The 13,622-nt window shown below is 39.1% G+C and overlaps 1 protein-coding gene across 1 annotated transcript; it reads right to left on the bottom strand.

Annotated features, from left to right (window-relative positions):
- Nucleotides 1–2,167: 2,167 nt before the first annotated feature.
- On the bottom strand, nucleotides 2,168–9,585 carry nfe2l3 (nuclear factor, erythroid 2-like 3). Its single transcript, XM_034160714.1, is given in 6 exon segments — nucleotides 2,168–3,735; nucleotides 3,816–4,263; nucleotides 4,339–4,452; nucleotides 5,817–5,903; nucleotides 8,792–8,912; nucleotides 8,914–9,585. Coding segments are annotated over 6 exon segments (1,923 nt in total). The 5' UTR covers nucleotides 9,303–9,585; the 3' UTR covers nucleotides 2,168–2,971.
- Nucleotides 9,586–13,622: the final 4,037 nt, after the last annotated feature.

The raw sequence follows: 13,622 nt of genomic DNA, 5'->3' as shown, positions 1-13,622 counted from the left end.
AGAGTTATGCTAAATAAGAATGAAACTGGTCAAATAGTTCTTGAGATATGTCAACAAGCAAAAATGTACAGACATGCTGATCGCTATATCCCCCTGCATTTCTTCCAGGGGTGATAAAAAAAAAGGGAGAAGCCGAAGGAACCTACAGTAGTGTTCAGAATATTAGTAGTGCTATGTCACTAAAAAGATTAATCCAGGTTTTGAGTATATTTCTTATTGTTACATGGGAAACAAGGTACCAGTAGATTCAGTAGATTCTCACAAATCCAACAAGACCAAGCATTCATGATATGCACACTCTTAAGGCTATGAAATTGGGCTATTAGTAAAAAAAAAGTAGAAAAGGGGGTGTTCACAATAACAGTAGCATCTGCTGTTGATGCTACAAACTCAAAACTATTATGTTCCAACTGCTTTTTTTAGCAACCCTGTGAATCACTAAAATAGTATTTAGTTGTATAACCAGTTTTTCATGATTTCTTCACATCTGCGAGGCATTAATTTTGTTGGTTTGGATCCAAGATTTTGCCCGTTTACTAGTGTGCTTGGGGTCATTGTCTTGTTGAAACACCCATTTCAAGGGCATGACCTCTTCAAGTATTTTGACATATCCAAACTGATCCATGATACCTGGTATGCGATATATAGGCCCAACACCATAGTAGGAGAAACATGCCCATATCATGATGCTTGCACCACCATGCTTCACTGTCTTCACTGTGAACTGTGGCTTAAATTCAGAGTTTGTGGGTCATCTCACAAACTGTCCGTGGCCCTTGGACCCAAAAAGAACAATTTTACTCTCATCAGTCCACAAAATATTCCTCCATTTCTCTTTAGGCCAGTTGATGTGTTCTTTGGCAAATTGTAACCTCTTCTGCACGTCTTTTATTTAACAGAGGGACTTTGCAGGGGATTCTTGCAAATAAATTAGCTTCACACACGCGTTTTCTGTCACAGCACTTACAGGTAACTCCAGACTGGCTTTGGTCATCCTGGAGCTGATCAATGGGTGAGCCTTTGCCATTCTGGTTATTCTTCTATCCATTTTGATGGTTGTTTTCTGTTTTCTTCCACGTGTCTCTGGTTTGTTTGTCCATTTTAAAGCATTGGAGATCATTGTAGATGAACAGCCTATAATTTTTTGCACCTGTGTATAAGTTTTCCCCTCTCCAATCAACTTTTTAATCACACTACACTGTTCTTCTGAACAATGTCTTGAACGTCCCATTTTCCTCAGGCTTTCAAAGAGAAAAGCATGTTCAACAGGTGCTGGCTTCATCCTTAAATAGGGGACACCTGATTCACACCTGTTTGTTCCACAAAATTGATGAACTCACTGACTGAACACCCCCTTTTCTACTTTTTTTTTTTTTTTTTTACTAATAGCCCAATTTCATAGCCTTAAGAGTGTGCATATCATGAATGCTTGGTCTTGTTGGATTTGTGAGAATCTACTGGTGCCTTATTTCCCATGTAACAATAAGAAATATACTCAAAACCTGGATTAATCTTTTTAGTCACATAGCACTACTATTATTCTGAATACTACTGTATGTATCAGATATAAAAAAAAATGGGTGTGTCCGCACTTAAATAGTCCATCTCATGCTTCGCTATCATTACAGATTTAAAAAAATGTGGATTTGTTGCAGGTACAGCAATAATTTTTTTTTTTCTTGACAGCAAGTGCCATCTGCGTGTGTAACTGGGGCTTTCACAGGACTTGGTGGTGGAATGTTACATCATCCTCTCCAAGAAAACTACAGAACAGGTTTGCCTAGATTCAGTGCAGCCCTGCCACAGAACATCCAGTTTACTGTCTGCTGCTTACAGCCAACATGTGAATGCAGCTTTAGGACAGGACCCATGTTAACAATAGCAGTCCACAACTCCAATGAGCATGTCTTTCTTTTAGACATCTCGCTATAACCAAAATCAGAGATGAGGTAGAACATATTACCAAAAACTCAAGCAGTTGAAATTAAGGGTCAACAAAATTGTGCTTCAAATGACTTATTCCATATTCACTTAAAAACATAAATTGCAAACATCAAAGTATATCTGTGAATTACACACACACACACACACGTTACACGACTACTCAAATGCAAAATAAGGCATTTTCAAACCACTCATTGGTATAGCGTATGTCATCAAACATAAAAAAAATGAACATGTTAGGTTTTATTTCAAACAAACAGCAAACTATGTAAACATATTCTGGGGGAAAATGTTCTTTATAGTTCCATGAAGCATACAAGCATTTCAGCAACATCAAAAACTTTAATAAATAAAATCTTTCACCTCCAACTTACACACTCAATGGAAAAACCACACGGGAACAGCAGTTCAAATTTTACACGTGGACTCTGGCTGTCTTTATCTGTAAAAATGCAGAGACTTTACAGTGTTAATTCGAACAAAACTGGAGATGAAGTTTTATTAGCAGTTAGCTGTTCCCTTTTAAACCCCCCACTGCCTTGTGCGTATATATACAAGTCCAGTGTATAAGCTACAGTTTGGGGGAGGTGTGGTAACGCCACTGTAAGCTCTTGTGAGCGATTGCCTTCATCAGTTTGTTTGTATTTTAGCAAAACAACATAAATTTTAATCAAACTTGGCTGCTACATTGGACCTACGAGTGGGAAGCCGTGACTTGACTTTGGTTACGATCGATCAACGATGAGGGTCAAATTTCCAGCCCCATGCTAATATACCATAAAAAAGGCTAATTTTATGGAAAAGAGTTCAGCTTTTTTACTGTTTGTGAATTTGACTGCTTTAAAGCACATGTACCATTTTCTCGACATGCCCGGTACTTGGAAATGTGGGTGTCCCTGTGCTCTCTGAGCACTTTTTTACAGTTTTTCATCTAAAAAAATCCACACTTATACACACAAAAATAATAATCTAAAACCTGTCAGTCAAGTAGGACCTAAATGTTCAAGTCCAACCTGGCAACATACCGTCACTGCTTTTTGTCTTTCTTCGGTTCCTCTGTTTTGTTGCCACTGGATGTGGACACAGCAGGCCGCCTTAGAGGCTGAACCACAACCCTCCCGTTAGCCCTGCACTGCAGGGTGAACCTTTCTGGGTCCAGAGGCTGCCCTGAATCATCCCTCATCCGGGCCAAAATGTCTCTTGTGAGCCGCTGGATCTGCTGACCTATGGCACCCATTGTCTTGACTGTGAGGTGTTTCTCCTTAACCATCTCATTTCTTGCAGCTTGCAGCCTTACTACCTCCTCCTGGAGTCCTATGATGGCATCTAATTTGCGCTTGCGGCAATTCTGCGCTGCCAGTTTGTTCTTTCCCCGTCTACGGATGTCCCGTAGGAGTGTCACCTGCTCAGAGGAGAAAGCGTGACCTTCGAGGACCTCCAAGAACTCCTCAACAGGCATGTTGACGATCTGCAGAGCAGAGAATGGGATGGACATCGCACGGGCAAGCATCTCGTCTCGACTCAGGTCCCCCTCTTCCAGCTTTGGACCTTCTTCATCGCTGAGAGGTTCATCTTTGATTCTTTTGTGTGGAAACGTTACTGGTGGCCAATGGAGGAATGTAGAAGAGGAGTAACTATGGTCGTGCCACACACTGTGACTTGGATCCATAGGTGTCCTCCAAGCGTGGTCCACAATACCTTTGGAAGACAATGAGTCTACCTCACTGCTGTAGCCTGTCGCGCCACACTCGTCCTCACAGGAAGAACTGGAAAATGAGATCTCAGACGTGTCTGCAAAAAAAAAAAAAAAGATGTCAATCGTTACATTAGTACCAATAGTACCTGGGCTCCAACTATCAAGTTCAACCAACCTGGAGAGACGGGGCCTCCAGAGCTGCTCTCCAACGACAGACCAGAGTCTGACTCCACATCCGCCAGAGCTTGTGGGTCTGTGCTTCCCAGACAGCCCAGCAACTGGACATCCATAGTGTCCAAGTTGTCCAAACAAAGCTGATTGATCTGATCAAACACAGCCTCATCCAGACAACCGCTGAGTGTACATTGTGATGTCACATTCTCAGTTAAATTACACACGGATGGAAAAGGGACTGCAGCCGGGCCCAGAGCCATCTCTGGGTCTGAGTGGGAGGTGTCACTGGATTCCCGTCTGGAGACATCTACTTGTTGCTGACTGACTGGTCTGACCGCAACTCTCTCTGATGTCAACACTCTGTCGCTGGTTATCATAGCATCACGCAAACTGACATCCTGGCTGATGGCACCGGTGGCATCCATGTCAGTAACGAGGGAGTCCAAGTCCTGCGAATGAGATATGCCTTTTAATAAAATTTTTTTCTTCCCATCATCTTTGATGAAGTTGAGAAAACATCTTACCTCAAGGTCAGAGACAGACAGAGAGAGTAAATGGCTCAAGTGCTGGTAGATGTCAGTGGTCAGTGGATGAGGAAGTGTTGAATCAGTCAGTGCAGTGAGACCATCAACCAGAATCTTAAAAAAAAAAAAAAAAGGGCCGGGAAGTTGGGGAGAGAGAGATCAGGCAAGAAAATCATACAATGTCACCTAAAAAAAAAAAAAAGCAAACTAGACAAACTACCAAAAACGCAGCAAATATGATCGAAATATTGTCCAGATGTACCCCCAACCCCACCCAAGAAAAGTGTTTCCCTGTGAGACAGAATATTACTGTGCTCTAAAATATTCCATGGGTGAGTCCCTCCCAGCCAGTTTAGCTTCTGTATGCCATAAATAAAAACACCAAATGCCATCATCTTGTAATCCGTGACATTAAAAGAGCACACAACAAGGATAAAGTAATTTGACAATGATCAACTTTGATGCATGAGATCAATCAAAAATAATAAAAATAGTAATAATAATAATAAAAACTATTTTGCCTACGTAATATCCTTCAGGTGTGTTTGCCATCTACCACTGGATAAACAGTATGAAGAGATGTGGATGAACTTGTGCTGTAGGTAGCTCAGTGGATAAGGAGCTGGCCTGTCAATATGTCGAGCTGGGTTCAAATCCTGCTCACGTGAACTGTCTGCAGAATCTGCAGTCTCAGTCCACCCAGCTGTAAATGGGCACCGGCCTGAGCTGGAGAAATAACCTGTGTCCGACAGGTGTCCCATCCACGGGGCAGTTGCAGACTCTCATCTGCTTCATGCTACGGAATCCGGCAAAAAATTTGGCACCAGAGCCCATATATAGGTGGCTGAACGTCCATGTAGTTTGTCCACCTCCTCATCAACATCCAAGTTTTATGAACCATTTGTGTTAATTTTCCCCTTCTGGTGTTGTAACATTAAACAAGTAAATTACCTCTGATTGCTGCGGTTTTTAATTTCAAATTTAAAGGCTACAGTTAAGGAAGGAATGTATATGCACGAGCACATACGCTACTTGTCTGACTGTACCACCTAGTAAACAGGGGCATTAGCAAAAAGCAGCATTGTGAGTTACTTTTGGTGATTAAAAAAGAAAAAAGAACACTGCATGGTTAAAGCTAAGCCACATATGATTTTCAACATTTACCTTGCTGAAAGGAGGAAAACTGTTAGAAACTAGCAAACTGCCTTCACCCAATTCAAAAATTCTGTATCTTTCAAACACTGATACAAAACGTTGACAAAGATTTAAAGCCATCTAGGTAAGTAATATCAAGAAGTTTCCTCTATAGCAACTGGACTTCTTGTTGGTCTTAACAAATGTTTCACCACTTGTCAGAGTGACTTTTGACAAATCATCCTGAAGACCAACAAGATGTCCAGTCGCTGTAGAGTAAACCGCTGGAGACTAATACAAAGAGCAGTAACTTATACTGCTACTGTGACTAAAGAGGATTTTACCTCTTGTTCTAGTGTAGAACTGTGAGCCAGCTGATTGGGTGAAGCAGGTTCCTTCTCTTGAATATCATCATCATTATCATCGTCATCCTAATAAAACAGACAGACAGATGAAGAGATGAGGGAAAGAACTGGTTAATAACATGGCATCATCAACTGACATGTCACATCTAATTTTTATATTTTAAGAGAAAATATTAGGTCAAACGATCTGGATTTTGTTGGGTTTACATGTTTGAAAAAGAAACAGTAATGTGGTGTTATAAGTTGTAGTATTGGCTGTTGGGAAATTTCCCTGATAATCTTTAATAAAATCAAATCAATTTTATTTATATAGCGCCAAATCACAACAAACAGTTGCCCCAAGGCGCCTTATATTGTAAGGCAAAGCCATACAATAATTACGGAAAAACCCCAACAGTCAAAACGACCCCCTGTGAGCAAGCACTTGGCAACAGTGGGAAGGAAAAACTCCCTTTTAACAGGAAGAAACCTCCAGCAGAACCAGGCTCAGGGAGGGGCAGTCTTCTGCTGGGACTGGTTGGGGCTGAGGGAGAGAACCAGGAAAAAGACATGCTGTGGAGGGGAGCAGAGATCAAGCACTAATGATTAAATGCAGAGTGGTGCATACAGAGCAAAAACAGAACCCCCCAGCAGTCTAAGTCTATAGCAGCATAACTAAGGGATGGTTCAGGGTCACCTGATCCAGCCCTAACTATAAGCTTTAGCAAAAAGGAAAGTTTTAAGCCTAATCTTAAAAGTAGAGAGGGCGACTGTCTCCCGGATCTGAATTGGGAGCTGGTTCCACAGGAGAGGAGCCTGAAAGCTGAAGGCTCTGCCTCCCATTCTATTCTTACAAACCCTAGGAACTACAAGTAAGTCTGCAGTCTGAAACATTTAAGATCTCTAGAGACTGCTGTCTGATGAAGAAACAAGTTCTGTTTTGTATTTTTCCACTTTAAATCAATATTCTGTTGATAACAGTATAACCGAAACTAAAATTTAATTATATTTGGCAAACATTTGTTTTCTTTCGATGTTCGGTAATAAGTTGACACACTTATTTTAGCCATTTTCTCTTAAAATATAAAAACAGACATTTTACACTTTACTATGACCCTCCCAAACATGTACTGGTCATTCTGTACATAGGGAGTACCTTGGAAAACCTATAACTCCTGCAGTTTCAAAAATACTGCTGTATTTGAAGTAACATTCGGAATGAAAACGGGCGTGGTCAATTTCGGGCTGTTCGTCCTGGATAGAGATTTTGGCACATATCCCAAGTTCTTCATTGGGGTCATATTAGTCAAGAACAGTTGCATTATCCTCTCCTGAATGAGATTCGTATATGCCTCAACTAGGTCCTCCACTAAAACAGGACTGGGCAAAACTGACCAAAGATAGGTGTGCCAAGCTTGTGGCATCATATTCAAGAAGCCTTGAGGCTGTAATTGCTGCAAAAGGTACATCAACAAAGTATTGAGCAAAGGGTGTGAATATTTATGTACCCGTGATTTCTTAGTGTTTTATTTTAATACATTTGCAAAAAATGCCCCCCCCCCCAAAAAAAAAAAAATTCACGTGGTCATTATGGGGTGTTGTGAGTAGAATTCTGAGGGGGTGGGGAAAAAAACGAATTTACTCCATTTAGGAATAAAACTGTAACATAAAATATGGAAAAGTGAAGCATTGTGAATATTTTCCGGATGCACCATAATCCATCCTAATTATAGTGAAATCTTAGGCAATTATAAGAAGTAGTGACCATCTTGAGTCTTGCATTGAAGGACCACAGACATGGCCTTGGTCAAGTGCAGTAGAAGGAACATGACACATGTACTTTTTTATGTGAAGAAACACAGACACAGAGAGAACATATTACAAACTCCACAGAAATGTGGGCTTTGGTGAAAGTTAACCCACAACCTTCTTTCTGTGATAAAGCTCCCCGTTTCTGATCTCTCTAAGGCAGGTGTCATCAACCATGTATCTGGAGATGACCTGCTTCGCATGTTTTTCATGTGTACCTGAAAAAGTCTTATCTACAGACTCATCGTGATGACATCATGAAAATTAAATTAGTCTATGGTTCATGATACAGTCACAAAAAGTGACATTTTCCTGACAGCAGCACAAAATGCGGCGTGACACGAGGCGGGAAGGGGCTGTGGGGGTTATGGTTAAGGATACAGGAAGGAAGAGGGTTAGGTTACATGGTTAGGGTAGAAATAGAAAAAAAGTGCCACGAAAATGTGACCCATTTCCTGATGGGCGCACGAAAAAAAAAGCACGTACATAGAGCTGTCTATGTATAAAGAAAAGTAGTAGAGCAAAGTCCATGGATAACCAAACAGCGTGACACTGAAATGTGGGATGCCAGTCCCCCAATTCGGTAGCGAGTGAAGTCACCTCACTGCGAACTCACCCCAGATGAAGTCTCCCCATTCCAGGTGAAATCACCCCACTCCAGCTATCCATACTTAAATGCTGGTGTTCCGTGGTGGCTGCTGTATCACTGTATTACTTTACTAAGCCATATATATCGATTTATAACACAAAACTGTCAAAAGGAGTAACAGATATAAGTGTAAAGATAGAGCAGCCACAACGGCACACCAGTGTTTTTTTTTTTTCAAACCTCCTGCACACTACTACGATATTTTCGGCTCCTGCGCCTTTCAGTCCAGCCTCTTCTCCCATCAATCAAACTTGAATAAGAACAGTGTATTATGTCACTGGTGTGTCCAAGTAATTTATTACACAAACTTATTACTAGAGTGGGGTGACTTCACCTGGACTGGGTTAACCTGGGGCAATTTTCACAGTAGGGTGACTTCACTATGAACCCCCCAATTCTAATTATGGAACAAAAGCCTGAGAACTGCAATGTGTGGCAGATTATTGACAAACATAAAGTGTAAACAAATGTGCATTTTATGTATGACAGGCTGTCACACCTGTCATACAAAACTTGCCTTTTTTAGAAAAATGCAAGCTCCACAGTTGCAAGGCCCTTGTCCCGGCTGGGGGGCCGTTTGGCACTTTTCTGGGCCACATTCGGGCATCTGTTGATCGTTATCTTTCTGTTGATCTTCCTGCCTCAGAGCCAGTGTCGTTGCTGTTGCTGGCTGAAGGCTGCCTGCTCTCGTTGCCGTTGGCAGCAGACACATGGTGGACCAGCCATGCGTTCAGCTGCGTGGGAAACCGGGGAGAACCAAGAGTTCGCACCTCCTCTAATAACCGGCGACTGGCAAAGAAATAGTCCAACTCAGGACATTTGGGATGAACAGTGTAGCCATCAAGAGTGTCTCTCAAGCTATGAAAGGATGTCTGGATGTAGGCTGAGCTGGGACCCACATCAATGTCCAACACAGGCGGATAAAAGCCGTTTAAGTAGCTGTCAATATCCACGCGAACGCCAATCAAACTGAGTAAGATCGTCAACTGGATCAGGCTTTCTGTGAAGTACTTTTTCGCGATTTGCATTTTCTAAATTATTCCTGAACGGCAGATCCGGAATGAACAAAGAGCAAAAAGACGAACAAAAGGAGCAGCACGCCGCAGCTAAGCTAACAGTCAACTAAGAGCTTCCACGAAAGCTTACGCTAACTTTTTAGTACAAGCATAGCTAAAACATACTTATTCAATTCAGAACGGATGACAACCTGCTTTTATTTGTAGAGAAAAATACCTAAAACTTCCCGAAAGTTAAGATATTAAATTCGAAGCAATCGTTCTAATCTTCTTCGGCTTCTTTTTAATTCCTCTTCTTCCTCGCGTTTAATGGCGGTTGGCAACAAGCATATACGGAGCATTAGCGCCACCAGCTGGACTGGAGGGGGGAGGGGGAGAGGGAGAGAGAGAGAGAGAGAGAGAGAGAGAGAGAGAGAGAGAGAGAGAGAGAGAGAGAGAGAGAGAGAGAGAGAGAGAGAGAGAGAGAGAGAGAGAGAGAGAGAGAGAGAGAGAGAGAGAGAGGTGTAGGTAGCAGTAGAGTAGTAACCACAAGTAGCAGACTCTTCCTCCTCCTCTTAAAAAAGAAGTGGCCCAGACGTTGCTACAGCGCATTGCTGCCACCTGTGTTTGTTACGAGTAAAAACAGTCACTCCGCTCAACAGGATCAAACGTGAAAAGTTCAGTAAAGCATGTAAAAAAAAAAAAAAAAAAAAATCAAACAAAGCTGTATTGTCTCGAATAGTTTTCACAAAAGAATGCAATGATTTCAGTACAATAACTATTAGTCAGTTCCATGAGGAAATCCGATTTCAAGTATGGAATCCCAACTAATTTCTTCAATCACCAAATATGTGGACACGGTGGATATTTGGTAACCAGCTAGAATAATCATTTTACTTTTAAGTAAATTGAAATTAAGTTAATAAGTTAAATTAACATAAGAACTTTATTCATTCATGTGTTGCCAGTTGACACAATTCAAATAAGTTGGTTCAAGTATTTTCTTTTTTCGGTGTATAATTATGACTTACAATGTCATTTTATTAATTTGACATATTTATTTTTCATATATTTATGGCAATCTTTGGTAGTTGTTTTACACCATTCTATGAGTCTGTTGTTTGATTGATTTATTGATTGATCAATTGATCGCTCTTCCCATCGGAAATGAGCTTCCATACATTTTAGCGCATTTGTTTGTCCTGTAAAATTTAGAGGACAAATAAATTTGGACATTGACACCATTTCTGTCATTTTGTCCTTTTGCCTCTGTAAATTATCACAGTGGAAATGACAAGCTTTTTTTTCCACTCAACTTTAATTGAAGGGGTTAAAAATCAGGCAGTACAGCCATTTCTGTACACTGTTTTCAGAGGCCACAAGTAATCAGAGAAACAAATGTAATTTAGGGATTAAATCATCACTTTCACTTCCAGTTTAATGTGGACAAGTCAAGAGATGTGTACATGATCATTTCCCAGTTACTAGACTTCAATCATTTAAAAATATAAACGGCGTGTTACTGTGCATTATATCTGTCTATAGTGGATGGTTTTAACAACTGAGTGATCGTGGAAGAAGGAGAGCAGTGAGGGAAGCCACCAAGGCACAGATGGCAATCCAAAAGAGATTATAGCCTTCATGTGGCTGCTATTGGAGAAACTAGACATAATGCAGCTTTTGTCTGTTGCATCTATCACAAGATTTCAGTTTCATGGTGGAATGGAATGGAAGTGTAATTTCAGCTACAGTTTGCCAGAAGTCATATTAGACTAGACTCAAGCCTAGAGATCTGTTTTCTTTTCTGTAAAAAACTTCTGTTCCACTCCACCTTGAGGCTATGTCTGGAGGTGCAAGAAATACAAGATGCACTGTGCATAGTTTTTACAACCAAAACAAACGGCAAACATTTTCAGAGGTGTCTTGGTTGCTTCCCTCACTAGTATCTTTATTGTATGGTCATTTCAGTTTTAAAGAACTGCCAACTCCAGATTTCCTATAGAGTACCATATTGCCACCTGTATTTCTTAATGAATGGTATAAATGAAGTCCAAAATATATTGACCACCTTGGAAATATCCGTTTCAATCCCAAAACTGACGATAAACATAATGATTTAATTTTGACACTGTATTCAGAATTATGTTACTTTGTTCAACTTTGTATAGAATCTGACATATTTTAATTCAAAGGGTTACAGAAATAATCACTCAAACCCATTGTGGTGATATATGGAGGCAAAATTAGAAAACAAAAAAAAAAAACACACAAAAAAAAACAAACAAAACACAATTTTGACACTGTCCGAATATTTTTGGTCCTGACAGAAAAACACTACAAACAAGGTCAGATACACAATATGCATACATGGGGAAAAAAGAAAAAAGAGAGAGAAATCACAGTGATTTTAGGGAGCTTGTGCCCTGTCCATATTTTCGTGCATATAAGATGACGTCATCACACCACACGTGATTTCGCCTCTGCCACGCTACAACAGACAGATTCTGTAATTAATAACAATAACGTCAATAATTAGGATAATAATGGGAGATTAACAGCGTGCTTATTGATATGGCCTGCTATTAATAACTTAAATAAAACTCGTGTGTCAATATATTTAATCGAGAAAATGCGCAAGATGGTTCTGTCACACTAATCAGACAGGTTAAAGCAAATTAATATATGACATGGAGATAGTGTTTGTATTTTTAAACATTTTTTTTTTTTTTGCAGGAGAAAACAGCCTAATTTATATATATATATATATATATATATATATATATATATATATATATATATATATATATATATATATATATATATATATATATAAACTGTGACACTTGTACCTCGGTATAACCAATAACTTTAAATTTCTACATCATTTATTAAAAGCAACAATATTAATTCTCCAGTTCTGACAGAAATCGAGGAATCTTGCTCCATTGCACCTCCTGCTGGTGAAAATACGTCACTGTAGTTTTGGCTCTTTCCAGGTTTTTTTTTTATCTCCCCCACAAAATAATTCAAAAACAACAGGAATCATAATTTATATGCTGCTGATTTTACTTCAAAGCTTTGCAAATTGCTACTTTGAAAATAACACGAAAGTTTTATTGCACGTCTGATGATGTGAGACTGCAATTATTCAACAACGACCATCACGTATCCCATATTAAAATAATATAAATAAAATAATAGTCTTAAATATATTTTGTAGCATGTAAGCATGCAGTCCGGTAGGCTACTACTCCAGTTAAATAAATTTTAGTGGACGAAAAAAAACAAAAAAACAACGTAAATATCACTCAGATAAAAGCGATATATCGATAGAGCACCCTGTTTTAGTCCCGCAGAAAAACAAATAGATTCCTGGAATGCAACCTGTCAAGTAATAGTGAAAAATATAGCATAAAAATAAAAATTAAAAAGTGGCGTTTGTGGTCCGCCCGTACATCGAGTTGCTGTCTCCACAAAGTATCCTAAAAAGCTGGTTTTGTTGCTTTAAAAAAGCTTCGACGAGTATTTTGTTCCATCTGATCTGAAACCAGCCTTCAGTCATGTGATTAATCCATAAGTATGTTCATAACGACGTGAAACACGTTTTAATCAACTTTGTGAAGATCTGACAGATTTATTAGCGTAGCGCTCTTAAATCAGCCTGTGAGGACGAAGCTGATTGGTGGAATCATGCATGACGCACCAGACACTAGTGCGCATGCGTTTATGAGTGCTTATCGCAAAGACTCACGGGAATCAAAAGGAAAAGGATTGAAGATTGCTTTTACAGGATTAACGATTAAACAACATACTATCATATTTGTAAAAAGTCGGTTTAGTCGACGTGCATGTGGAAAATGTTTTTTGTGTGTGCGTGAGACTAGATTAGATTATTAAATTACTTAGAGATCTTAAATTTGAAATAAAAACAAAACCAAAAAAATTGATTTTTAATATTTCTTAAAGTGATGTTTAAAAAGATCTTGTCAAAATTAGTCATTTTAGTAGCCTGATTATTTTTTCTTAAAAATAATAAATCTAATAAATATCCTCAAACATGATTACTTATTTTAGCAAGTGCACTATACTTCATTTTTATTGACATAATTTAAAATAAATAAATTTGATAATAATGAGTTTTATGCGTTTTTAATTTAAAATATCGGAATTACGTGTCATAATATATTGTTAAACATATAATTTCTGTAAAGACATGATTTAGGTCAATCTTGAATAAAAAAAAAAACGAATCAATTTGCTAAATGATATCAATTAAATTAACACACAATGATCATACATCATTTGTACAATGCAAAGCAAGTTTATATTTCTCAGCCACATTTTAACAGCATA

Source organism: Thalassophryne amazonica, chromosome 20 (genome assembly GCF_902500255.1).
Source record: "Thalassophryne amazonica chromosome 20, fThaAma1.1, whole genome shotgun sequence".
NCBI lineage: Eukaryota > Metazoa > Chordata > Actinopteri > Batrachoidiformes > Batrachoididae > Thalassophryne > Thalassophryne amazonica.
This window is presented reverse-complemented; position numbering and strand designations above follow the sequence as displayed.